Source organism: Equus quagga, chromosome 2 (assembly GCF_021613505.1).
Source record: "Equus quagga isolate Etosha38 chromosome 2, UCLA_HA_Equagga_1.0, whole genome shotgun sequence".
NCBI classification, from domain to species: domain Eukaryota; kingdom Metazoa; phylum Chordata; class Mammalia; order Perissodactyla; family Equidae; genus Equus; species Equus quagga.
The window spans coordinates 80,557,875-80,582,413 of record NC_060268.1 but is presented as its reverse complement, the minus strand read 5'-3'; the positions used below and the strand labels follow the sequence as shown (position 1 = coordinate 80,582,413).

The 24,539-nt window shown below is 43.8% G+C and overlaps 1 protein-coding gene across 1 annotated transcript in view; it reads right to left on the bottom strand.

Moving 5' to 3' along the window:
• Positions 1-24,539, bottom strand: part of ADAMTS17 (ADAM metallopeptidase with thrombospondin type 1 motif 17) — a gene marked incomplete at its 5' end in the record, with an annotated part of 338,230 nt that overhangs the window by 118,876 nt on the left and 194,815 nt on the right. The window contains 2 exons of the mRNA XM_046652771.1: positions 9,513-9,658; positions 10,724-10,828. Of these exons, the coding sequence (XP_046508727.1) occupies positions 9,513-9,658; positions 10,724-10,828 (251 nt within the window). The remainder of the gene's footprint in view (positions 1-9,512; positions 9,659-10,723; positions 10,829-24,539) is intronic.

Sequence of the window (24,539 nt, the reverse complement as noted above, 5' to 3'; positions counted from 1 at the left end):
GCTGCTTTTGATTTCTGAGGTGCAGATACAGAGACTGGCCATCATTGTTGCAACCCCTACCAGCTTAAGTTGCTTCCTGGGAATTTCAATGAGTAATACATTTTTTCCCTCTTTTTTCCCCTTTTGGGAGCCAGATATTTATGGATTAAGTCATTCAATAGCAACTGCACATATGGGAAAATTTAGAAAGCCACCTGGGATGCCCAAGGAAAGATGAAGGTTCAGAAAAGGCCTGAGAAGACCTTATGCTTTCACTTCAGGTTGATCCCCAGCACAAAGAAACCTTTCAACAACAAATAAACAGCAAATCCTGGGAAGAGGAGATGCTGATTTCCAGAGTTATATTATAAGATTCAAACGTCCAACAAAAACATCACAAGGCATACAAAGAAACAGGAAAGTATGGCTCATTCAAAGGAACAAAATACATTGGCAGAAACTGTGCCCAAGGAAGCCCAAATGTTGGGCTTACTAGACAAAGACTTTAGAACAACTGTCTTAAAGATGCTCAAAGTGCTAAAGGAAGACACAGACAAAGACAGGAAAATGATGTATGAAATAAATGAGAATATCAATAAAGAGGGAGAAATTATAGAAAGGAAACAAAAATAAATTCTGGAGTTGAAAAGTACAGTAACTGAAACAAAAAATTCACAAGGTGGGTTCAAAAGCAGATTTGAGCAGGCAGCAGAATCAGCAAATCTGAATATAGGACAACTGAAATCATTGAGTCTGGGGAAGAAAAGAAAAAAGGAAGAAAAGTGAACAGAGGGGATCTATGGGAAACCACTAACAGAACCAACAGATGCATTAAAAGTCTCAAAAGGAGAAGAGAGAAAGGAGAAGAGAGATTATTTGAAGAAATAATGGCTGAAAATTTCCCAAATTTGAAGAACAACATGAATCTACAAACCCAAGTAGCTCAACAAAGTCCAAGTAGGGTAAATTCTATTTGACACATTGAGACACATTATAATTAAACCGTCAAAGGCAAAGAGAGAACCTGGAAAGCAGCAAGAGAGAAGCAACACATCACATATAAGAGATCCTCAATAAATTATGATCCTATTTCCCATCAGAAACCTTAGAGGCCAGAAGGTAGTGGGTTCATACACTCAAAGCTCTCAAAGAAGAAAAAAATCTATCAACTCAGAATCCCATACCCAGCAAAACTGTTCAAAAATGAGGGAGAAATTAGGACATTCCCAGATAAGCAAAAGCTGGAGAAGTTTTTTACCACCAAACCTGCCCTAAAGGGAGTCCTTCAAGTTCAAATGAAAGGATACTAGACGGAGACTTGAAGTCACATGAAAAATTAAAGGTCTCCAGTCAAACAGGCATGATGCTAAGTTTTGTCAGTACAAGGTACTAGAGAGACAGTAGACAAGGAACAGGCTTTTCTCTCTGGTTCTGGTATGTGATTTCTCTCAGGAGACTCTTGTGGTGGCCTGTGATGCATGCCACCACCTTGTAGGCAGCATCCATCCCAGAGGGCAGCTTCCAAGCACACCAACGCTTTGGGAAAATTCCCAGCCTGGTCTCAGATGCAGTTTCTCCCCACAGATAGCTTTCCCTGACACCCCTAAGTGTGACTTTTCAGAGAGTTCCACCAGCACAGCACTTCTGCCAACTTCTCCCTTATCCAGTGGGCCCTGGCTGCACCTTCTCCAAAAAAGCCCAAGGAATTTCAGCCCTGGGTGCATGTGTGAGGAGGGCACCCTTGTCCATATTTGTTCCTTCTCTGGGTGTCTGCCTCAGACCTGAAGATAGTGACAGATTCCTATATCTGTTCTTTCTGTCTTCTTTAGAGTTCTGTTTACCTCTTAGCAGATAATTCCCCATTACTCCAGTCACCTGTTATAGCTAATGCTTTTTTACATTAAAATTTCCCTGTTCAAAAAAGAATGAGAAAAAGAGTTGTTTTTTTTTTTTTCAGTTTTATTTTGGTCACTATCTTGAACAATGTGGGAAAAGAGGAAAAGCAATTCACGAGCAGCGTGATTTGCTCCCTAAATCACTGCAGTGTCATAAGTCAGCCTGTGGCAGGAGCTGCACTCAGCTCACTCACGCATCACGACTGTGTCTATAATACAGCTCATCTGAGAGTTACTGTGACACCACAAAGGGCCTCCTGGGTATACACTGGTGCTGAGACAACAGAAACGGGCTCTCTACATATGCTATAAAGCAGAGGAGAATCTTTGTGGCAGAAGGTGTGCCTAATGAGGAGGTCCACAAATGGCTCACTGACAGAAGTTCTGTGGAAGAATTTGGAGAGGATCAACTTTACTAAGGAACCCACACCAAGCTTGAGTTGTATAGACACAAGGGCCTTGTGGAGATGCTGCGCTGGGGCTAGCAAACACAGTCAGGAGAGATCACGCTCCCAAAGTCTGAGGAGCAGAGGGCTGGGGTTCTCACTGTGAGAAGTTCCTCTGAGCCAAAGGCTGTAGATAAAATAAAAAGATGTTGAGGGGGCTGGCCCTGTGGCCAAGTAGTTAAGTTCGTGTGCTCCACTGCAGGCGGCCCAGTATTTCGTCAGTTTGAATCCTGGGCGCAGACATGGCACTGCTCATCAAATCACGCTGAGGCAGCGTCCCACATGCCACAACTAGAAGGACCCACAACTAAGAACATACAACTATGTGTCCGGAGGGGTTTGGGGGGAAAAAGGAAAAAAAAATAGAATATTTAAAAAAAAAAAGATGTTGAGGAAGATTAAACAACAGAACACAAGCTTGCCATGGCTCAATCGGAGGGTGGTAGAATAGAGCTGTCCATTTTTGAGAGCTAGAAGTAGTCTGTGTCCTTCACTCAGCCCTTCCCACAAGGGCTGGAAGGCAAAGACAGGCCTGCCGGGCTCCACTGCACAGGCTCCAAGGCCCCACGAGGACTCACAGACATGCAAGGGGAGGTGTCAGCAAGGTGAAATCTCACCCGTCCCAAAATGAGGTATGGTCACCGGAGGACACGAGTGAGAAGCTGTAAGGATAGAGGCACTTTCACATAAACAATGGTCACAGGCTAATATGCCCAGAGGGCTCACACTCTGCCTGCTTGTTAGAACCAGAACCTCATTAAGTCTGCACAAAGAATCAGAAGGGGTTCCTGACTGCATCCTTCAGATGAGGAAACCGAAGCTCCAACAAGTTAAATAACTGCTCAATGGGTTAGTCAGAGGTGGAAATAAGTGTGACCCACAAGAGCTCCTGGATGCAGCAGGAGCAGGTTGGGAAGGGGGTGCCCACCAGCTGGGGAGGCCAGCCAGACCCAACGACACATTTGGGTGTGACGGATTTTTCAAGATGCTTGCCCAATATCAATCCTCACTTTTTATTTGTACTCTATTAGGAGTTTCTAAACATGAATAAAGTAGAAGTTTAGATACAAAACCAAATGCCTTGAACAGGCACTTCACAAGAAAGGATGGCAAATACAGACACAAACAGAGGCTCAGCCTCATTCCTTATGAAGGAGCTGCAAATAAAACCGTCAGCGAGATATCGCTACCCACCCACCAGAACGGCCCAAATGGAAAAGACTGACAACAGCGAGCGTTGGTGAGGCTGGGGAGGCAACTGGAAGCTTACCGCGCTCAGGGCAGTGCAGATGGCACAGCCGTTCGGCCAGATTGGGGCCTCATTTGGTCACACACATGCACACTAGAAGCCAATGACTCCCTCCCGCTGTGCCAACATGCTCCTGCATGCGTGCTTAAACGTGCTCTATCGTGATGAGCAGTGCTGTGCTGGGGCCACAGCACAGGATAGGTGCACTTTTCTGTATGTTATTCCTTAACAAAGATGTTTAAAAATAAGGCAAAGGATAAAGTAGAAAGGCTTTGGTGAGAAACTGGAAGTGTTGAGAAAAAGTTAAGCTCCTCTGCATCTCCTGCAGGGCAGGAGAACCTCTGGCCAGGTAAGGGTCCAAAGAGCCCTGGGCAGACCCCAGGGCTGAGCAGGGAGGCAGCAAAGGTTTGCTGAGATGAACAGGATCGCACAGCGGCAGATATGCCCTTCCTTGGAAGCGACGGACACGTAGAATCGAGGTGGGAGGAAGAGAAAGATGCTAGCTGAGTGAGACTTTTTATTTTTTGGCTCTGCTGTATTCAGTGAAGACATATGGAAGATAAAGTCACACAGTGGTTCACCGTCCAGAGACACAGTGAGCTCAGTGGAGAGCCGACAGTTCCATCGCTAGCACCATGAGCTCCAATGAGCCAGCTGGGCACGGGTACCCGATTTCAGAAGTGGTGCAGGGCTGCTAACGTCCCTGCAGGATAGCAGATGCCTTAGTTTTCCGGCCTCTTCTGAAAGGTATCCAAACTTAGGCTCAAGTGGAGCAGACTAGATTTTTAAAAACTACCCATGTGAACACCAGGTCACTGGCATATTGAAAGCACACATCTGGGGGTTTCGCTGTAGAAAAAGCCATTACAGGCCTATAACTTCACTCCCCTCATCCTTCCACAGGGTCTTAGGAAGCTATCCGCTTTCCTTTCCGACGCTCACGGGGCAACTGTGTGCGGTGAGCCAGATGCTATCCTGGTTCTATGCTCCCCTTGCCTTCCCATCCTTCTCATGCTCTGACAGAGCTGGCTCATTACACAAGAACATCTGAGCCTTTTCTCCCCACCCTACTCCCAGTCCTCTCCCAGACACAAGCCTCCTGATGGGGTACCACAATTTGAATTAGAGGTCAACTTTCTGCCTTGTAGTATTTTGGTGAAAACTCCCACTAACAGTGACACAAATGATGGCAGGAAAGGATGAGCCTGGGAAACTGGATTAAAAATACAGATGGTCGGGGGCCGGCCCTGTGGCCTAATGGTTAAGTTCAAAGCACTCTGCTTCAGCACTTTCACAGGTTCGGATCCTGGGTGCAGACCTACACCACTCATCAGCCAGGCTGTGGTGGTGACCCACATACAAAATAGAGGAAGACTGGCACAGATGTTAGCTCAGGGCTAATCTTCTTCAAGCAAAAAAAGAGGAAGATTGGCAACAAATGTTAGCTCAGGGCTAATCTTCTTCAGCAGCAAACCACAAAAAAACCCCAAAAAACCAAACATGGATGGTCCCTAAGGCCTCAATGTCAGCTGGCAAGAAATAAAAATTCCAATAGCTGTAAAGAACCAAGACTAGAAAAAAAAAAAAAGGGAGGTGACTCTCTTGCCAGTATTTTTGGACAGTGAATAAACCAGCTGCAGAAGACGGGAAAGGGGCCAGGAATATAAAATGAAGGGGGTGGGGAGAGGGCGGTGGGAGCTTTCCAAGTCCAAGAATGTACATAGCAGTGAGATTTGGACATCCTCAGGAAATCTCAAGGCAGCGAGCCTTGTGATTTAAGGAGGGAGCCGGGGAGAAGACATTGTTTTGGTCAGAGTTTGGCTCTGGGGTCTCGATCAGCTGTGCTTTGTAAGAATCACCACATCAGGCCATTCTGCAAAAGCAGGCTGACAGCCACTGCCTGGACTTCATAAAACACTGTCTGCATCCTGCATCTCCCTGGGAAGCTCCCGGGACGCTGCTAAACCACCCACCCAAGGCCAGCCCTTCTCTTCCCATTCACGTGGGGTGGCTCCAGGAAGGTGGGAAACCTTGTAGAAAACTACAGGGGAAAAAGAGTCTGTTGCTTCTGTTCAGAACAGGAAATAGAGCTCCACTCTTATTGCGAAAGCTTGGACAGACTATCAAGGCGTAAATATTATAGGAGCAAAAACATATTGTTTCTCTCAATTGGGATAAACAAGGCCGGGGTATGTTTTGGAGCTTGTTCTTGAGAGGGTGCCAAGCACTCTAGCTGTGAGCTACAACCTCTCTGGGGCAAGGTGGGCACAGGGGAAGAAGGCCCTCACGTGCAGGGGACCTGGAGCCCATCCTCTGACCGTTCACAGCATTTGGGCCTCAGGGAGGTGAGATGGTACAGAGGAAAGGGCCTACCTGGTGATCAATCTTCTTGGCATAATAATTTACAATAACCTTTGTGTTTCAGGGGAAAAAACAATATTACATGCGAGTTTGGGGGCATTGGAAGAGCACAAAAATGCTTTTTCTCAGCAAGCATGCATCCAGGCAGTAAGGCAGGCAGCACGTGTTATGGAGGGCTGCTCTGCTGCAGGCATGGAAGGGAGAATGCCGCCCAAACCTCGAAGGCCAGTGAGGAGGATAAAGTAAAAACAAGTGAGCAAATACGTCATTACAAATCGTTAGAATATGTGCAACATTAACAAAGGGTGCTGAGAGAGAGTGTAAAGCAGGCACTCACCTCATGCAAGGTGGTCAGGGCAGGAGGCCTGTCTGAGGAGAAGACATTTACCTTGAGACCCTAAGAGGGGAAAAGACAAGTTGGGGAGAGAAAGGAGCCCTGCGGAAGGCTTGGAGGTTGGAGCACTGTGTCTAGGAACACAAAGGAGGCTTCAAGGCTGTAGTGGGTTGAAGGGTGGTCCTTCCCTACGCTCCCAGAGATAAGCCCACCCAGAACCTACGAATGTGATCTTAATTGGAAAAAATGTCTTGCTAGATATAATAAAGGATCTCTTAATTATGAGATGAGACCATCCTGAATTAGGGTGGTCTTTAAATTCAATAATAAGTGTCCTTAGAAGAGAAGAGAGAGTGAGAAGACACACAGAGAAGAGGACCATGTGAAGATGGAGGCAGAGGTTGGAGTGGTAAGTATACAAGGCAAAGAATGCCAAAGCCACCAGAAGCCAGGGCAGAGGCATGGAATGGATTCTCCTCCAGAGTTTTGTGAAGGAATCAATCCTGCAACACCTTGATTTCAGACTCTGGTTTCAAGAGCTGTGAGAAGATAAACTTCTGTGGCTTTAAGACACCAAGTTGTGGTAGTTTATTATGGCAGTCACAGAAAACTAATACAGAGGCCACGGTCAGGAGTATGGATTTTATTCTAAGTGCAGCAGGAAATGACCAAAAGGGCCAAAGCAGGAAGAAATATAATTGGATTTATGCTTAAGTGGATCTCTCTGGCTTTGCGTGGAGAATGAATTTGGTGGGGTAGGGTGGGGGGTAGCAAGTGGGAGACCCATAAACCCCTCAGCTGCCTACGTGTGGGAGGCCTACAAATTCCCTCATTCCTCAATGATAAGACTTAGGAAGAGGGGCAAGGAGAGATAAAGTTCATGACCAACACTGGGTGGGGGGGGGGGGGGGGGAGGGGGGGCACCTGATAAAGTAGAGGAAGGAAAGAAGATTTTTATAACAACTTTGGGATTTCTAGAACAGCCTTTCCCTGGGGCCACTGGGTCTGGGGGGATGGGGTGAGGATCCCACATATGAAATCTCACAGCAGACCAGGGAAGTTATGCTAACATGGCTCTCTGAACTACGGGGTCTTCAGAAGCCCCCCATCACAAAACACCCCTGCGGTATCCCAGAGCAACCACAAATAGGCAGGGCAGAAAGCAGCTGGGGTGGAGACGGTGAGTACAGCAGAGTCATGGGGGGCAGCCAGTTGCATCCAATGGGAGAAACTGAGACCCAGAGAAGAGAAGGGTCTTCCTTGAGGTCACATGACCAATAACCAATGAAATGAGTAGCAGATTCCAAACCCAGAGCTCTCACCTCAGGGCCAGAGGTGGAACTATTTTAACTTCATCAGAGAGCAATGTAAAAGCTGAGACCACTCTTTACTAATTTCTCATCATTTAGCTAAATAGGTTTTCTAACCTAGCCATCTGTGATGGTGAATTTTATGTGTCAACTTGACTGGCCACAGGATGCCCAGATTAAACATTTCTGGGTGTGTCTGTGAGTGTGTTTCTGGATGAGAACAGCATTTGAATCAGCAGACTCAGTAGATTGCCCTCCCCATGGAGGTGGGCATCATTCAATCCATCGAGGATCTGAATAGAACAAAAGGCAGAAGGAGGAGGAATTTTCTACCTGCCCACGCCCCCAATCCCAGCTTCTATTTGTGCTGGGACATATCCTCTCATCTTTTCCTGTCCTCTGACTGGGGTTTACACCATCAGCTCCCCTGGTTCTCAGGCCCTCAGACTTGGACTGACTTACAACACCAGCTTTCCTGGGCCTCCAGCTAGTGGACAGCAGACCGTGTGACTCTACATACATGTCCTATTGGTTCTTTTTCTCTGGAGAATCCTAATACAGCACCTATGCTTTTAATTAAGACGTCATTCCTAAAAGATTAAATACCTACCTACCTACTATGTGTCAGGCACTCTGCTGGGTGTTAGTGGGAAAAGTTTTCATAAGACAAAATATACGGTACCCATTCTGATAGCACTCCTGGGAAACAACAGTGTTCTGCCATGGACTAAACTGGGAGCTCAAGTTTTCCTTTAATCCAGAGGTTCTCAACCTTGGCTGGCTACTGGAATCACTTGGGGAGATCTGAAACCTCTGTTCCTGGGTCCCACCCCCAGAGTGTGGGCTGTAGCCTGGGCATCAGGATTTTTAAGCACAAGAGGGATTTGCTAATTATTCATCAACAAGACTTAATTGTGGATATAAAGCTTTTTTTTAAAAAAATGAGTGACTGGTCTTTTTTTTTTCCCCCTCCCCAAAGCCCCAGGACACAGGTGTATATTCTAGTTGTAAGTCCTTCTAGTTCTTCTATGTGAGCCACTGCCACAGCATGGCTACTGACAGACGAGTGGCCTGGGTCTGTGCTTGGGAACTGAACCCGCGCTGCTGAAGTGGAGCGCGCTGAACTTTAACCGCTAGGCCATCAGGGCTGGCTCTAAAGCATTGCTTTTCAGTCATGATTTCTAACTTGCTCATTTTCAAAATTAATGTGATGCAGCTGATGGCATACACGACCTAAAACAGACCATTTAAAGAAATATTAAAAATGGGAAATTTCAAGACAAGAAGAGAAACAATCTGTGGTGAAGGAATTATAATTGAGCACAAAACCTAGCCCTAAATTTTTCAGAGCAAATGAGCAAAGGTGAACAGGAAGGGTCATGGTGCCATGACAGTTGATAAAAGGAAGCCTATGAGGATAAACACCCCCAAAACTACTTTCTGTCAAATAGTTCTAAGAGGACAGGTGAGAAATATCTGGATGAGTAAGGCAGCTAAACCCACAGACGCCTTGTGACTAATCAATGGCCAAGGTGCTCCGAAGTCAGCTAACCGCCAATTTGAAGGAGGACCTCTCTTTCCTGAAGGTCTCTGGGCTTCCCTGGAATGACCCTCAAATAAGGAAGCCGGGAAGCAAGCCAGAAGGGACTGTTATCCAGCTGTCTCGGGAAACCTTTCTACCAAAGCCCACGCAAGGAACAAGAAGCCAGTTCACCACAGGACTTAACCGTGTCAATGTTCACAGAATGCTCTGTTTAAGCGGAGAGCCATCTGATAGACACAGTGTGCCTGCACCCTGGACCTTTGGTTCAAGTTCATTTTCCTTAAGCTCAGATTCTCAGCAGGTGACAGACTCTGCTTTGGGTAAGGCAGTGAGAGCTGCAGTTCAGAAACCCCGATCAAGGCACCCTAGAGGATGCCTGGTCAAGGGGGACTTACGGGGGGTTGTCACATTTCCTCTGCCGGAAGCGGGCTCCTGTCCCACACGTCCGGCTGCACATGCTCCAGGCACCCCATGGACTCCAGTCTCCGTCCACGTGCTCCGGGATGGGCGTCTTGCTCACGCACTCCCCAGCGCGGCACCACTGAAACACAGGAGGGTGGGCCGTGGGCCCAGGGGCACTCAGCTCGAGTGAGGCAGACCCGCTCACTCACCACAGAACTGCAATTCCTTGCATGTGAACAAACACCGTCCCACCAAAAATCGATGTTTGTAATTTACATAAAAGTGGGCTACTTCAGAGTGTGCATGTTTGCTAACTCCAGCGACATTCCTTACTTACTCTATCTGACACCTACATCCTTCTGGGGTTTGGATTTTGCTCTGAACTTTCACATGGGATGTGCTCCATCGGGTTTCTCAACTCCCAGAAAAAGGATTAATTCACATGGCTCATGAAGAGGCCTGAGCTTGTGCAAACTTTGCTTTATATGAGTGTCTCTCGCTGGAAGGCAGCATTTCCTGGCTTGGTGGTTTTGAACTTCAGAGTTGGGTCTGGTGCTTGGAGACAACACAGTTGGCTCTATGTGGGTGAGCTTGGGCTCTTTCTGAGGATAAGAGAAAGCCAATCCTCTAAAACAGAATTTCCCAAGGTGTGCAGCACATACCCTGGGGCAGGAGAGGTGATGAGGTGGCTCCCATCACAGCATCTCAATTCCTGCAATAAGACTAAGGAGAAGGTCTCAGACTGTGGCTGCCGGCCCTGAACACTCTCTTCTCTAACGCTCACCCTTCTCTCCTGTTCATGAAGATCAGGTCACAGGTTCACTCTCTTAACCTCTAGCTAGAATCGGATAAATGTTGTTCTCAGTGAATCCATTTCACAATAGCCTTTGCGTATGGCAGGTGCTCCTGTTTTTCCATTTATAGTCTACTGATATAAAAGCTTTCCTTTTAAGTAAATTCACTTATGTGACAAAAGGAGTTAATTTAACAAAAATATTAAGTTAATGATTCTTGTAAGAGAAAAATGGAGAGAGGTGATGTAGGTGGCCCTCTGTACTCAGAGTGGGCTCTGTGGGCACTTCTGGGGTGGCCCAGGGCATGTTCAGGGGCTCCTGAGTATTGTGCAGACCACCTTTCAGGATAGGTGCCCAATGCCCTGGAGACGTGGGGCTGCCCACTAGGGGCAGTGAGAGGTGGGGGTTACCTTGTCTGCCCCACACTCCGTGCCGTCCAGGGGAGGGTCCAGCTTGGTCTTGCAAGATGTATCTCCTTCCACCAGGCACCAAAGTCCAGCGCACATCAGATGCTGCTGACAAGGGAAGGAACATAACTACCGAGAACACCGCACACAGGTCACAGCTGGGGTCAGAAGGTGGGGCCAAGTGACCATTTTGGATTTGGAATTTGAAATGTGACGGGGAGAGGGAAGGTCATGAATCTGAATGTCAAAAAAATAGGTACATCATTTCAACTGGTTCATTTAGCTCAACAAAATTCCGTACATTTCCTCCTAGGAGGGCTTGTCTCGTGGGGATTCAGTTCAGCAGTTCCAGCACCAGCTACTGAAGGCCTAGGAGGTGTCTGGAGCAGGGCGCAGGCTGGGAGCCATTAACATACAGGCACCTTCCATTTATGTGGGAAGGTATAAGGCAGATACCCATGGGTCACACAGAGCACACAGCAAAAGAATCTCATCAAGTGAGCCTTATCATGGAGGGTAGCCGTTACACAGGCCCAAAGCGAGAGCCTGGAGGGTAATAAAGGGCTCAGGGTCCCCATGGGGTTAAAGAGGCAACCGCAATGCTCCCTGTGGTCACCTGTTTTCTAGCTCAACTGAGCTGTGTGTAATTTCTTATAGTATTTCACCTAGAGAATTTCTTAACATACACAAGTATACAATTAAAATAATTCTACTAAAACAGGAATAGGCATTTAAAAACACGGAGTCCCATTGTGTTAGTAGGAAACTTGGACACGGGCAAAGTGCTCAGAATGAGCACTTTATCAATTTACCAAAATAACTAAAGCAGACATGGCCAGTGTCCTCCTTGTCTGCCTCGGTCTTCCCTGCAGGACTCAGGGAGACAGTGTCCTCACATACGGCCTTCTGTTTCCTGAGCCTGCCTGCTGGAGGCCGTTCTCTGGTCACAGAGCAACCCTTGACCACAAGGATGGGGGCTGGATACTCCCGTCCCCCTGGGTGGGATGGCTCTGAGGCAAGTTCCACACGCCTCCCGGAGGGTCCCAGTGGGTGGCCCTGTTGCCCACATCATTGCCTGCCCACCAGTGCACCTTTCCTGACTCTCCTCCCCCTGCTCTCACTTCTCTGCGCCCTCACAGTGCTTCCTGGGATCACTTCCCAGATAAACTACTTGCACCCAAATCCTCGCCTCGTGGTCTGAAAATTGAGAACAGATGTACCTAAGGCTCTTTTAAAGACACAGTACTTCCAGGATGCCAAACCCAATCACGGCAAAAAGGCTCAGCTGGAGCGGGGAGATATCACCCTCCAGGCCGTGGCTGGGGGACCTGCGGGTGCATGTCAGGCAGGGTGAGCATCAGGGGGTCCCCTTGCACAGCTCCAGGCAGTCACAGCAGACTCGCAAAGGGTGTGCCCTGCTCAGTTCAGAGTCTAATGTTCCAAGTAATCTCAAACATCTGCATAGGATAGATGTGCAACTGTGCTGTCTAAAGGAAAAAGTGTTTAGAAGTTGAAGGGACAAAAATAAAAGAGAAAAAGGGAAGGAAAGCAGAGCTGGAGAGGCTTTGACAAAGCGCTAAGCCCACAGCTCTTACTCATTTTTCAAGTATCTTGGAGCTGCTCTGGCCTTTAAAGAAGTTGATGACTGAAGTAGAATACTGTGCATCTGGGTTCAGGAAAGCCCCCACGTTCCCATTATTGTTCATCTCTCAATGGAATGATAAAATGATGAGAGCCTGAGTGCAGCACCAGCTGGTCCCAGAAAGACTGACGGCACTTCATTAAATGTTTGATTTCATGCACTTTGACCCAAGAGCTCTTCGAGAGTGTGGTGTCAGTGAGTGGACACGTGTTCACAAGACAAGGCTGACCCGGGAAGTGAATTTATGGGGCAGGCGTGTTTGGGATTAGGAGACATAAGTGCCCCATCAGGAGACAGGGAAAGAAAGTGGTGTAAACTGTTTACTATGCACTTTATAGACAGCACTTTCTCATAAAACTTTTCGAATCATCAAAGAAAAGGAGAATGAGGTCAGGCAGAGATTTTTGAACAGAACACAAAAAGTACTAACCATAAAGGGAAAAATTAATGAATTACACTATATTAAAATGAAGATCTTCTGTTTACCAAAGGACAACTGTAAGGAAGTGAGAGAAGATATGTGCAATACATGGGAGAGATATCTGCAACGTACAGAACAAACAAAGGATTTGCATCCAGAATATAACTTAAAAAAAACTCCTGCAGATCAATTAGGAAAATGATCCAGTAGAAAAACAGGCAAAAGACTTGAATAGACACTTCACAAAAGAGAATATCCAAACAAATAGGATGGCCAATAAACACATGAATAGGGGCTCAAGTTTCATTCGTCACTGGGGACAGGCAATCAAACCCAGAACTAGACACCTCTACAAACCACCAGAATGGCTAGAATGAAAGCGATGGAGAACACCAAGTGTCAGCAAGGATGTGGTGTGATAAGCACCCTCTCAAACTAATGACGAGATTGCTTGGCTCAACAATTTTGGAAAACTCTTTGGCAGTGTTTACTAAAGCTGAAGACATGCACATCCTAATACTCAGCAGTTCTACTCCTAGTATGTGTCAAACAGAAATGTGTGTATATGTTCACCAAAAGCAGTGTCAAGAATGCTCATAGCAACAGTATTTGTATTAGTCCCAAAGTTGGAAACAACCCAAATGCCCATCAACAACAAAACAGATAAATTACAGTCTGGTAGAAAAATGGAATATGATATATTCCATTTATATGAAGTTCAAAACAAGTAAGAGACGGGGCCGGCCCAGTGGCACAGCAGTTAACTGCACATATTCCACTTCAGCAACCCGGGGTTCACCGGTTCGGATGCCAGATGTGGACATGGCACCACGTGGCAAGCCATGCTGTGGCAGGCATCCCACATGTAAAGTAGAGGAAGATGGGCATGGATGTTAGCTCAGGGCCAGTCTTCCTCAGCAAAAAGAGAAGGATTGGCAGCAGATGTTAGTTCAGGGCTAATCTTCCTCAAAAAAAAACAAAAAACAAGTAAGAGAAAACTATAGTTTTGAGAGTCAGGATAGTGGTTCCCTTTTGTTCAGCTTAAAAACAAAGGCAAGGGGGATGAGCAGGAAAGGCGACTTTAGAATGGCAGCTCATGACCCCACATGGCTATCGGCATTGTTGTGTGCTCAGGCCAAGCACTTGCCCTTCCGTGATTAATTTTCACTACTGGAAAAATGGGGTGGACCACACTAACGTTATGTCATGTGATGCCTTCGAGATGGAAGGTGGCATTTGTGTCATGCTTTACAAATGACAAGGCACTCTGACATCTGTTATCTTGGGGCTTGTAACAACCACAGGAGGCAGGTAGGATGGGGCTTTCTCTATTTTCTCCCACTTTTCCAATGAGGAGGCAGATGTTGGTGGAGGTCAAGGGCCCTGAGCTGGGTCAGAAGCATAGGACTTGGAGTTCACTTATCAAGATTCATATCCTGGTTCTTGACCCATGCATTGGTTCCACAGGTGTGTTCACTTTATAAAAACTAATCAAGGTGCAAACTTAGGATTTGTGTACGTTTTGTATGCATATTCTTCTTCGATAAAACTATTATTTATTCAGGAAAAAAGAAAGAAACGCATGCTCAGACGTGATAAAAGATTTCCTGGATACAACGTGTCACAAGGTAGAAGGAGGTAAATCAGCACTTCACAAGGAAATTATAAGGATAAACCATACGGGTAGGAAGTCAGACTTCAGAGCAGGAGAAAGACTCCATGTGGTAAGCAGTCTTGTAACTGCTGTTATCTGTAGGCTGGGATACACACAAGTGTGTGCATGTACACACACATACACACACTCCTCTCATAAGGAGAATTCCTGCTAGCCTGGAGAGAGCCCTGGATCTCTCCAACAAGACCATCCTATGAATAGCTGATCCAGCAAGAACTCAGAAGTGAATAATAGTAGAAAAGGATCAGCACAGGATCTATACTAAGACAGCACAAATGAAAAAGGGAGAAGGAACAGGAGAGAGACAGCAGGTAAAGAATACTCACCCCATAATATGGTCAGAGAATGGCTAAAAATAATGTCCAAGCGTGTGGCCATTAATTTTTTTAAAATACAGTAATTGTACCTTTTATTTTTTCATTTGCAAAAAGCAAATACACAAGAACTCAGGGAAAAGATGGTCAAGTCAAAGGAGATAAAATATTAACTATCAGACTTTGTTAAGAAATGTAAGAGAAAATAAAACCAGACGACCAACACTGAAAGCAGCACGAAGGTGAAGAGAGAGACCACTGAACACAGAGGGAAGTACTCTGAGCTGATGAGTGAGAAAAAATAAAGAAAATGGAAATGAACAAATAACTCAAAAAAGATTAAGAGGAAATGACATATGGAAGATACGTAAAGGAAATCTGACATAAGCATAGGTGGGAGGCAGGTAGGATGGGGTTTTCTCTATTTTTTCCGCTTTCCCAAGGAAGAGGCAGACGTTTGCAGAGATCAAGAGTCAGGAGCACAGGACTCCTAAAGAAGAGAACTAAAGTAATGGAACAGAAAAAGTATTGGATATAAATTCAAGACCCTATCCTGAAATGAAAGAAGATCTCAGTCTCAGACTGAAAAGCAAAGCCCTGTTCCAGGAAAAATGGCAAAGAATGATGAACACAGGCACGTCCTGATCAAGTTACTGGATTTCAGAGATAAAGCAAAAAATATTTTAGGCAGCCAGGCAAAAAAATCAGGTTACATGCACATTTCTTCACAGCAGCATTGACTGTCAGACGTCAGATGGTAGCAGAACAATGGGTAGAAAGACACAAGGGAAGAAAATGCTACTTGGGAGGTTATATCAACTAAACTGTTGCTCAAGTATTTAGGTAACAGAAAAACATTTTTATTTCTTAAAGATTGGCACCTGAGCTAACAACTGTTACCAATCTTCTTTTTTTCTCCTGCTTTTTCTCCCCCAATCCCCTCCCCCAGTACACAGTTGCATATTTTTTAGTTGTGGGTCCTTCTAGTTGTGGCATGTGGGATGCTGCCTCAGCATGGCCTGATGAGAGGTGCTATATCTGAGCCCAGGATCTGAACCGGCGAAACCGTGGGCCGCCAAAGCGGAGCACGTGAACTTAACCACTCGGCCACAGGGCCGGCCCCAGAAAAACATTTTTGAACTTATAAACATTCGAATCCTTCTTTGGAGAAAATACTTCAACTAAGAAACGAATGGAAAGTCCACAGAAAAAGGACTAGAAGTGAGCACTGATCAAAGCATTGATTGAAAGCAAGGCGGGGATTGAAGTTAGAGAACAGAATGCATATGCTATAAACTCAGATGAGGCAGAAATGATATAGAAAAGAACAGGCTGGACAAGCAGGTGGGGTAGGATGGGAGCAGTGGGAGACTGTCTATATATATCAATTGCTGGAGGAGAAGCAAAACATAAACGATACATATAATAACCGAGATAGAACTTTTAAAGGTAAAATGTTAACTACTAAGAAAATAATAAAATTCGGTGATGGAGGAAATGGAAAGGAGGGGTTTGGAGGTGGAAATGCATTTATTTCATCATGCTCATGGAGGTGGGACATAGTAGAAACTCTAAAGAGAAATGTGCTTGAGGCACCTTTTGCTTCCAGCAAATGGCAGACAAGATACTCTGTGAGAGGTAGGGCTGATCTTCCATTATGACAGCTAAACATTATTCTTATTGCTGAGCTCATCAGAAGTAAAGGAAATATTCAAGGAAGCAAATACAAAATACATATATAGCTATATTTATGCATACATATAAACATATTCCAATCTGTGGTGAGCACACACAAGGAGAGATCCCTTAGGGCTGGCACTGATCTTGGCACTGCAGCTGGGAGAATAAGTCTTAAGATGGCAGCAAGGTCATAAGTTTCACCTGAGACACTTGGTGACAGAGGAAGGGTGCTTACCAGTTCTAGAAGGACATCCCCTGGCTTTGGTTTAATCCAAATATAAATTCTCCCTGAAGGAGAGCAACCACCATTCAGGCTTTCAGAATTCCATGGTTCAATAAAATGTAAATTCACAGTCAAACATGGAAACGTGAGTGACAGTTGGCAGAAACAACAAACAAAAGACTTAAACTCCCAAGGTGTTTAGATCATAGAATCATCAGATACAAAATATACCATAACTATCTATAAAATGTTTAGAGAAATAGACGATGAGATCACAAAGAAAAGCAAGCAAGATACTATTGAATATGATCAGGCAAATTTGAAAAAGAAACTAGAAAGAGCTTTTAAAAATTAAATATATAATTATTGAAAAAAATCAGTGGATTTTGACACCACTGAAAGAGAGAACTGGTGACTGGAAAATAGTTCTGAAGAAATTACACAGAACTCATTATGGAGAGAAAAGGAGCAGGGAAACACAAAAAAGATGGGTTAATAGATATGAAGAGAGAGTGAGAGATACTGATGTATGTGTCTAATCATAGTCTGAGGAGAGAATAGAAAGACTGGGACCGAGGCAATATTTGAGAAGAAAATAGCTGTTACAGGACACACACCATGCAGAATAAAGAGATTCCACACTAAGTAGTAGGAGGCAGTCTTCTAATACGGCCTCAATGATCCTTGTCTCCTGCTATTCATGCCCTTGTGTAACACCCTCCCCTTGAACATGGGATGAAACTACTGACTTGCTTTTAATCCATGGAATGTAGAAAAATGATAGGATGTCATACATATGATTATGTTATAAACAACTGTGATTTCTGTCTTCCTAGTAGACTCTATTGTATTCTTGGCTTGCCTGCTTTGATGAAACAAGTTGCCATGTTGAAAAGGACCACGTGGCAAGGAACAGAGTGCAGCCTCTGACTAACTTGCCAGCAAGAAACTTGAGGCTCTCAGTCTCACAACCTGCCAGGAACTGGGTGCTGCCAACAGCCACTAGCTGAGCTTGGAAGCAAATTTTTCCCTAGTTGGGCCTTCAGATGAGACTGCAGACCCTGGGCCTACACCTTGCTGCAGGCTGTGAGAGACTGCGACGCAGAGGACCAGCTAAGCCATGCCCAGATGTCTGACTCCATGGAACCTGAGAGATAATAAATGTGGGTTGTTTTAAGCCACTATGTTTTACGATAACTTGTTGGGCATCAATAAATAATTAATGCAGGTACGTTCTTTATACACTCCAAAATACCAGAGATAAGAGGAGCTCTTTAAAGTAGCTAGAGAATAAAAACAAGGAAGATTAAATGTATAAAGATATAGTTAGAGAGTTATCACTGGAACAAGAATACAAGTCTTCTAAAAAAAGAAACATAAGATACAAAAAAAGGAGGAAAACCCAGAAAACACAGTGAGAAGAAAAAAAGAAGCAATAAAAACAGAAAGCATAACTTAAAATACAATGACAGATAGAATCAGATATATCTGACATTCATGTAAATGATCAAAACTTGCCTATTAAAACAAAGAAGCTTTCAGATTAGATCACAAACCAAAACTCAATAATACGCTATATAACAAGAAACACTTCATGTGATTCAGAAAGTAAAAAATAAAGGCAAATGAGAATCAAAATTCTAACGTCAGCCAAAACAAAATACAGAATCCAAAGCATGAAATAAAGACAAAGAAGGACTCCTTATACTGTAAAGTACACAGTGCACAATGGTGACTTACAGCTATGGATGTCTATGCACCCAATAGCGCAGCATCAAACTTTATGAAGCAAAACTTACTTGAGATAGAAGGGAAAAAACAAAAAATAAATTAGAAGAGTTTAATTCACCTCTTTCATTCCATGGCAAATAAAATGGAGAAAAACATGTAAGGGTAAAGAAAATCTAAATAACATAAGATGGATATAATTGACAGACCTCTATACTCTGAAAACAGATACATCTTCAACGATAATGTAATAGTCGTAAAAATTAACCTCAATAAAATCTGGATAGTAGCATGTAGCATGATGAAATAAAACTAGGAATTAAATTTTTTAAAAAGCTAGAGAATAAATAACCTAAGCGCCTGGAAATTTAAAAACTTTGTTTTAAGCAACTCTTGGATCAAACAGAAAGTCACAACCAAAGTTGCAGATTGTTAAGAAAATAACGAAGATAAAAACACTACATATCATGACAATGGAGCACCTGAAGGAATATTCAACCTCAAATACTCAAGGAAGAAAATAAACATAGAAGACCCAGAGAAGCTTGTCAACAAGCTATCCTTCCTGAAAGCCTCTGGCTCAGATGGTTTCTTTGGGGTAGCTTTCACAGGGGGATTCTATTTAACCTTTAAAGGAACAGATAATGCCACTGTAGTTAAACCATTTAGGAGCATGAAAGAAAGGGGCAGTTTTATATGTTCTTTATATGAATTAATATAACATTGATACCAAACCAAAAAAGATAAACACAGGTTTAAAAGAAAAAATACACGCCAAACTCACTTATGAATATTGTTGCAAAAATCCGAAATAAAATTTACTAGTATATTCTCACTAATCCATCATGACCAAGTAAGCTTTACTCCAAGAATTCAAAGATAGTTCAATATTAGAAAATCTGCTAATATAATTCACTAAATTAAAAACTCAAAAGAGAACTCATCTAGTCCTCATCATGGATGCTGAAAGATGTTCAATAAAATTCAGTCATGATCCTCATTAAAACTTTTAACAAAATAAGAGATAAATAAATGGACACTTCCTTAACTTGATAAAATCTCTATCTCATGGGGAAATATCAGAAGTATTCTTATCATAGTCAGGAAGAAGAAAAAGATGTCCATTATCACAACTGTTGTTATCATTTTAGGAGAGAAAGAATTAGGGGGTAATATGGAATTATATAATTAGAAAACCCAAATGACACAACTAAAAATCAGTAAGATAGCTGGGTATAAAATTAACATACAGTAATCAAAGCTCTTTATAAATACAAACTACAACCAACTTCAAAGATATAATAAAAGACCCCATTAAAATAGGAACAAAAATATTCCATAGTAGTAAAAGTAATAAGAAACTTGTAAGATCTACATAAAGAAAGCTTTAAAATTCCCCTGAGCAGCAGAGGGAAGACATCTTGAATGGGTGTAAAGGAACACTGGGTAAGAAGACTCAAAGGCATCAAAATATACACTTTTCCCTAAATTAACCTATAAAATAACGTAACTGAGTTGCAAACACCAACACAATTTAGAACTAAACAAGCAGATTCCAAAGACTATAAGGAAAAATAAGTAAGAAATAATAGCCGGTAAAATGGTGAAAAAGCATGTTTAGTGTAATGAAATATTTAACAAAGCTACAGCTATGTAAATATTAAGAGGTACATGATTAGATTCGTGGAACAGACTGGAAAATCCAGAAAGGCACTTTAAAAATAATACATATAGAAATTTAGTATATTATAAAGATGGCATTTCAAATTTATGGAGGAAAATGAATTATTCAATAAATGATATGGGGCCACTGAAAGCCATCTGGAAACACCTTATACTAAATAAATGACTTCTGTATTAAGGCTTTAAACATAAAAATGAAATCATAAAAGTACTAGAAGACACCATGGGAATTAAATTTATTTACAGTTTCGAAGTGGGATATGGCACAAAAGCCAGAAGTCTTAAAAAGAGATTGATATCTTTCACTTTAAACACACACACACACACACACCCCTCTGCTTGACATAAAATATCATAAATGAAGTAAAAAACAAATGAACTGGGCAAAAAAGAACATTTATAACTCATATTTCAGCTAAAGGGCCAATTTCCTTAACACATAAAATTTCCAATAAATCACTAAAAGAAAGACCAATAATCCAAGACAAAAAAGATTTAAGAAGACAGTTCACAAAAAAGAACACAATTGGCTTTTAATATATGAAAAAATGCTCAAACTCGTTAATAAGAGAAATGCAATTCAGCCTGCAACAGGCTCACCCTTAAATGCTCAGACTGGCGGAGATCAGAGAGACCCCGTGAAGGGCTGGAGAACCGGCACTTTCATACGTTGTTTATGGGAGCGCAAAAGAGAAGCCTCTCTGGGCATCAATCTGGCAGTATTTATCAACAACTGAGCGTGCACGTGATTGCATGTAAAGATTCAAGACAGGCAAAACTAATCTGTGGGGTCAGGACGTAAGACAGTGATTGCACTGCGGGTGAGTGAATGCAAGGGGGCTTCAGGAGAGCTTCTGGAATTCCAGAAATGCTCTATTTCTTGACGTGCTGGTTAGGCTCATGTGTCCAGTTTGTGAACACTTATAATCTGTGCACTTTCCTACGCGTTTCAAGTTGTGTTATAAGTGAATAAAACTATAAAAACTACAATATGTGCAAAAAAGACCTTTTATTCACTTCTAGGTATTTATCCTATAAATTAGTGGCTCTTGATTAGGGGCAATTTTGCCCTCCAAATGACATTTGGCAAATGTCTGAAGACATTTATTGGTCGTCACAACGAGGAGGATGCTCCTGACTTACAATGATTCTGTGAAACATCCCACAGTGCACAGGACAGCCCCACAACAAAGAACGGTCCAGCCCCGATGCCAATAGTGCCAAAGCTGGGAAACCTCTATAGATAAACTCAATTATAATGACAAAAGGAAAGATGAGTTACAGTGGAGAATCCTGCAAGATCCAGCTTAGCCAGGTGACCAAGGTTAACATCACCAGTAATAAGATGTATTAGCCGCCTCACCTCTGTGGTCTCCTTTCCAATAATGCAGAACCTCAATCTACTCATGAGAAAACATCAGACAAACCCAAACTGCAAATGAATGGACTGGTACTCTTCAAGTGTCAAGGTCATGAAAGACAAACTGAGGAACTAACACAGACTGGAGGAGACGAAGGCAGGCTAGGAAGTAAAAGCAAAATAGGATCCTAGTACAGAAAAAGGACATTAGTGGGAAAACCAAAATCTGGGAAATTATAGCGGGAAAGTGAAATTTGAATGTACTTTAGTTAATAGTACTGTACCAAGCTTAGTTTCCTGGTTTTGATAATGATTCTACGATTACATAAGAGGTTAATATAGGGGGAGTCTGGGTGAAAGTTGTATACTTTCTGTACTATTTTTGTGACTCTAAGTCTAAAATTACATCACAATAAAAATAAAAAACAACACAATCTGTAGCCAAAAAAAAAAAGGATAGGGCAATTCTATTTACACCAGTATTGAACAACTCTAAAACATATTATGAGAAAAAAAGCAAGATGCACAACAGTATGGTAGTATGCTAATATTTATATGAAAAAGAAAATCTGTACATGGTTATATTTTGGATTTTCTATCTTGTGCTCATATTGCTTACTCAGAAAACAAAATAATTCTGAAAAATCACACCAATAACCAAGCATCTGCAGTAGAGACGGTCTTTGCCATAATTATTTAGTGCCCACGACGCATGTTTACGAAGTATTAATTAGGCAAATTTAAAAGTGACAATGTGGCTTTTCCAGAGTGAATTCTTTCCCATCATCCTTAATGCCACCACCTCGCTCAGTCCTCTTTCTCATCTGGACAACTACAATCAGTTCTTGTAGGTCTTCTTGACTGCAATCATTTTCATGCTCGACACATCTACAAAATCTTTTGAAAACACACATCTTGACTTAAACTGTTTGCCACTCCCTTCAGGACCCAGTTAAAACCCCTGTGACACAGCCTCACTCTTTATTTAGCTCCTGCCGCTCTCCTCTCCATGCCACCTGCACGCACCCCTATCCTAACCACACCTGACTACCCACATCCCACAGCTCCTCTGTGCCCTGCAGAGGCTGCTTCTGCCTCAGTGGCCCTCCCTGCCCCTTCTCTAGGCCCACCTCCCTGCAGGCTGTACCATGCGGTACTGGAGATATGGACAGTGAGCCTGCCCTCAGAGAGCTCAGTCCAGGAAAAGAACCAGAACTGAAATAAATAATTTTTTTAATGGAAGTGTTTATTCTAAGTGCTTCTTTTCTTCTTCTTCTTCTTTTTTTTTTTTTTGGTGAGGAAGAGTGGCCCTGAGCTATCATCTGTTGCCAATCTTCCTCTTTCCTCTTTTTACCTCTCCAAAGCCCCTCAGTACATAGTTGTATATTCTAGTTGTAGGTTGTTCTACTTTTTCTATGTGGGATACCACCTCAGCAAGTCTTGATGAACAGTGCTAGGTCTGTGCCCTGGATCCAACCCAGCGAATCCCAGGCCAGCGAAGCAGAGCACACGAACTTAACCACTTGGCCACAGGGCCAGCCCCTGAAATAAATAATCTTAATAGAGAGCCATGAAATCATCTTCTGTATTCTTTTTTTTCTTTCCTTTCTTCTTCTCCCTAAAGCCCCCCAGTACATGGTTGTGCATTCTGGCTGTGAGCACCTCCAGCTGTGCCATGCGGGACACCACCTCAGCATGGCCTCATGAGTGATGCCAGGCCTGTGACCACGATCCAAACCAGGGAAACCCAGGGCTGCCAGAGTGGAGCGCACGAACTCAACCACTCTGCCGCGGGGCCGGCCCCGTCTTCCATATTCTTCAAGGCCAAATCCAAGAGCCCCATCCCTGCAAATTCTTTTTTCCTTTTCTCCATTCCCACCGGGAAGAATCTATCAGGGTTCCAAGAGTGCTCCAACCTACGTGGTCCTGCTGGGTGACAGTCCCATGTGTGTCACCTCCTGCTCCCTTGCTCCCTCGATCCTGAGCTCTGAGGGGCAGCGCTGTGTCTCACTGCTCATCTCATCAGCTGGCACACATCTGGCAGCAATAGGACACACCCAGACAGACTTGCTGAATGAACAAATGAGTGAGTGAATGAACGCATCCACAAGTGAGGCAATGCACGGCTTCACCAGAGTGAAAGAAAAGCTGCCACACTCTAAGCATTTACTGAGCCCAGGCATCAGGCTAAGTGCTTTCAGAATTCTCTCATTACTACTCACACCAATCTTGCGAGACAGAAACTATCACTATTCACACTTCTTAGATGAGGAAATGGAATTAAGGGACCTGCCCAAGCCGCAGAGCTGGAACCTGTCCTGACCCCACAACACACACTCTTATCCACTTGTTGTACTGCCTCTCAATTGGTCCTCAATTTCCTCTTCCCACTTCCTCCCCTTCCATCTCACACCCTCTGTGTCAGGCAGGCATGAGAGCTCATCACTGTCCCATATTTGCAGTGGAATGGAGTGCTCTTTGCCCTCTGCCTGCAATGTTCTATTTACAGCATAATCTTTGGCTTAAATGAAATGTACATTGAAACAATGTGGAGACAGATGAAGGTGCAGCCAGTCAAGCCCAATCAGGGGTGGGAATGCCCAGACTCCCCCAACTCCCGCCCCAGCAGCAGCCCTTGACTAGTAGGGGAAAGCCACTGGTCCAGCACAAAGAGCAAGGAACAGGAAACAGCTCGCTGCTCCTAGCACCTGTTGCCTCACGGGCTACATTTAAGGTTTGGCAGAAGTCAGATTGATTACAACTTGCCACAGTGTTCCTCAAGGGGCTGCTGACAAACAAGCCGGTGCCAAGCTTCATTCCCTGGAGTGCTGTGGGAACGCAGGGAAGGTTAGGGTTCCTCAGAAGAAAAACAGCCTTGTTCATGCATTCAAGGCTTTACTGTTTTTCTTCAACTGGTGGTGCCCCTTTTAAGCACTCTGAAGGTTATTTTGATGATCTTCCTCACTGGGCGCCCACTGAGTACTTGGAGAGCAGCTCTGACTCCAAACAACCCTGAAGGGAAGGGTTACGTAAAAACCCTCAGAAATGTGTTGCTGATAACACAGGCAAAAATGGAGATAAAATGTTAAAGAG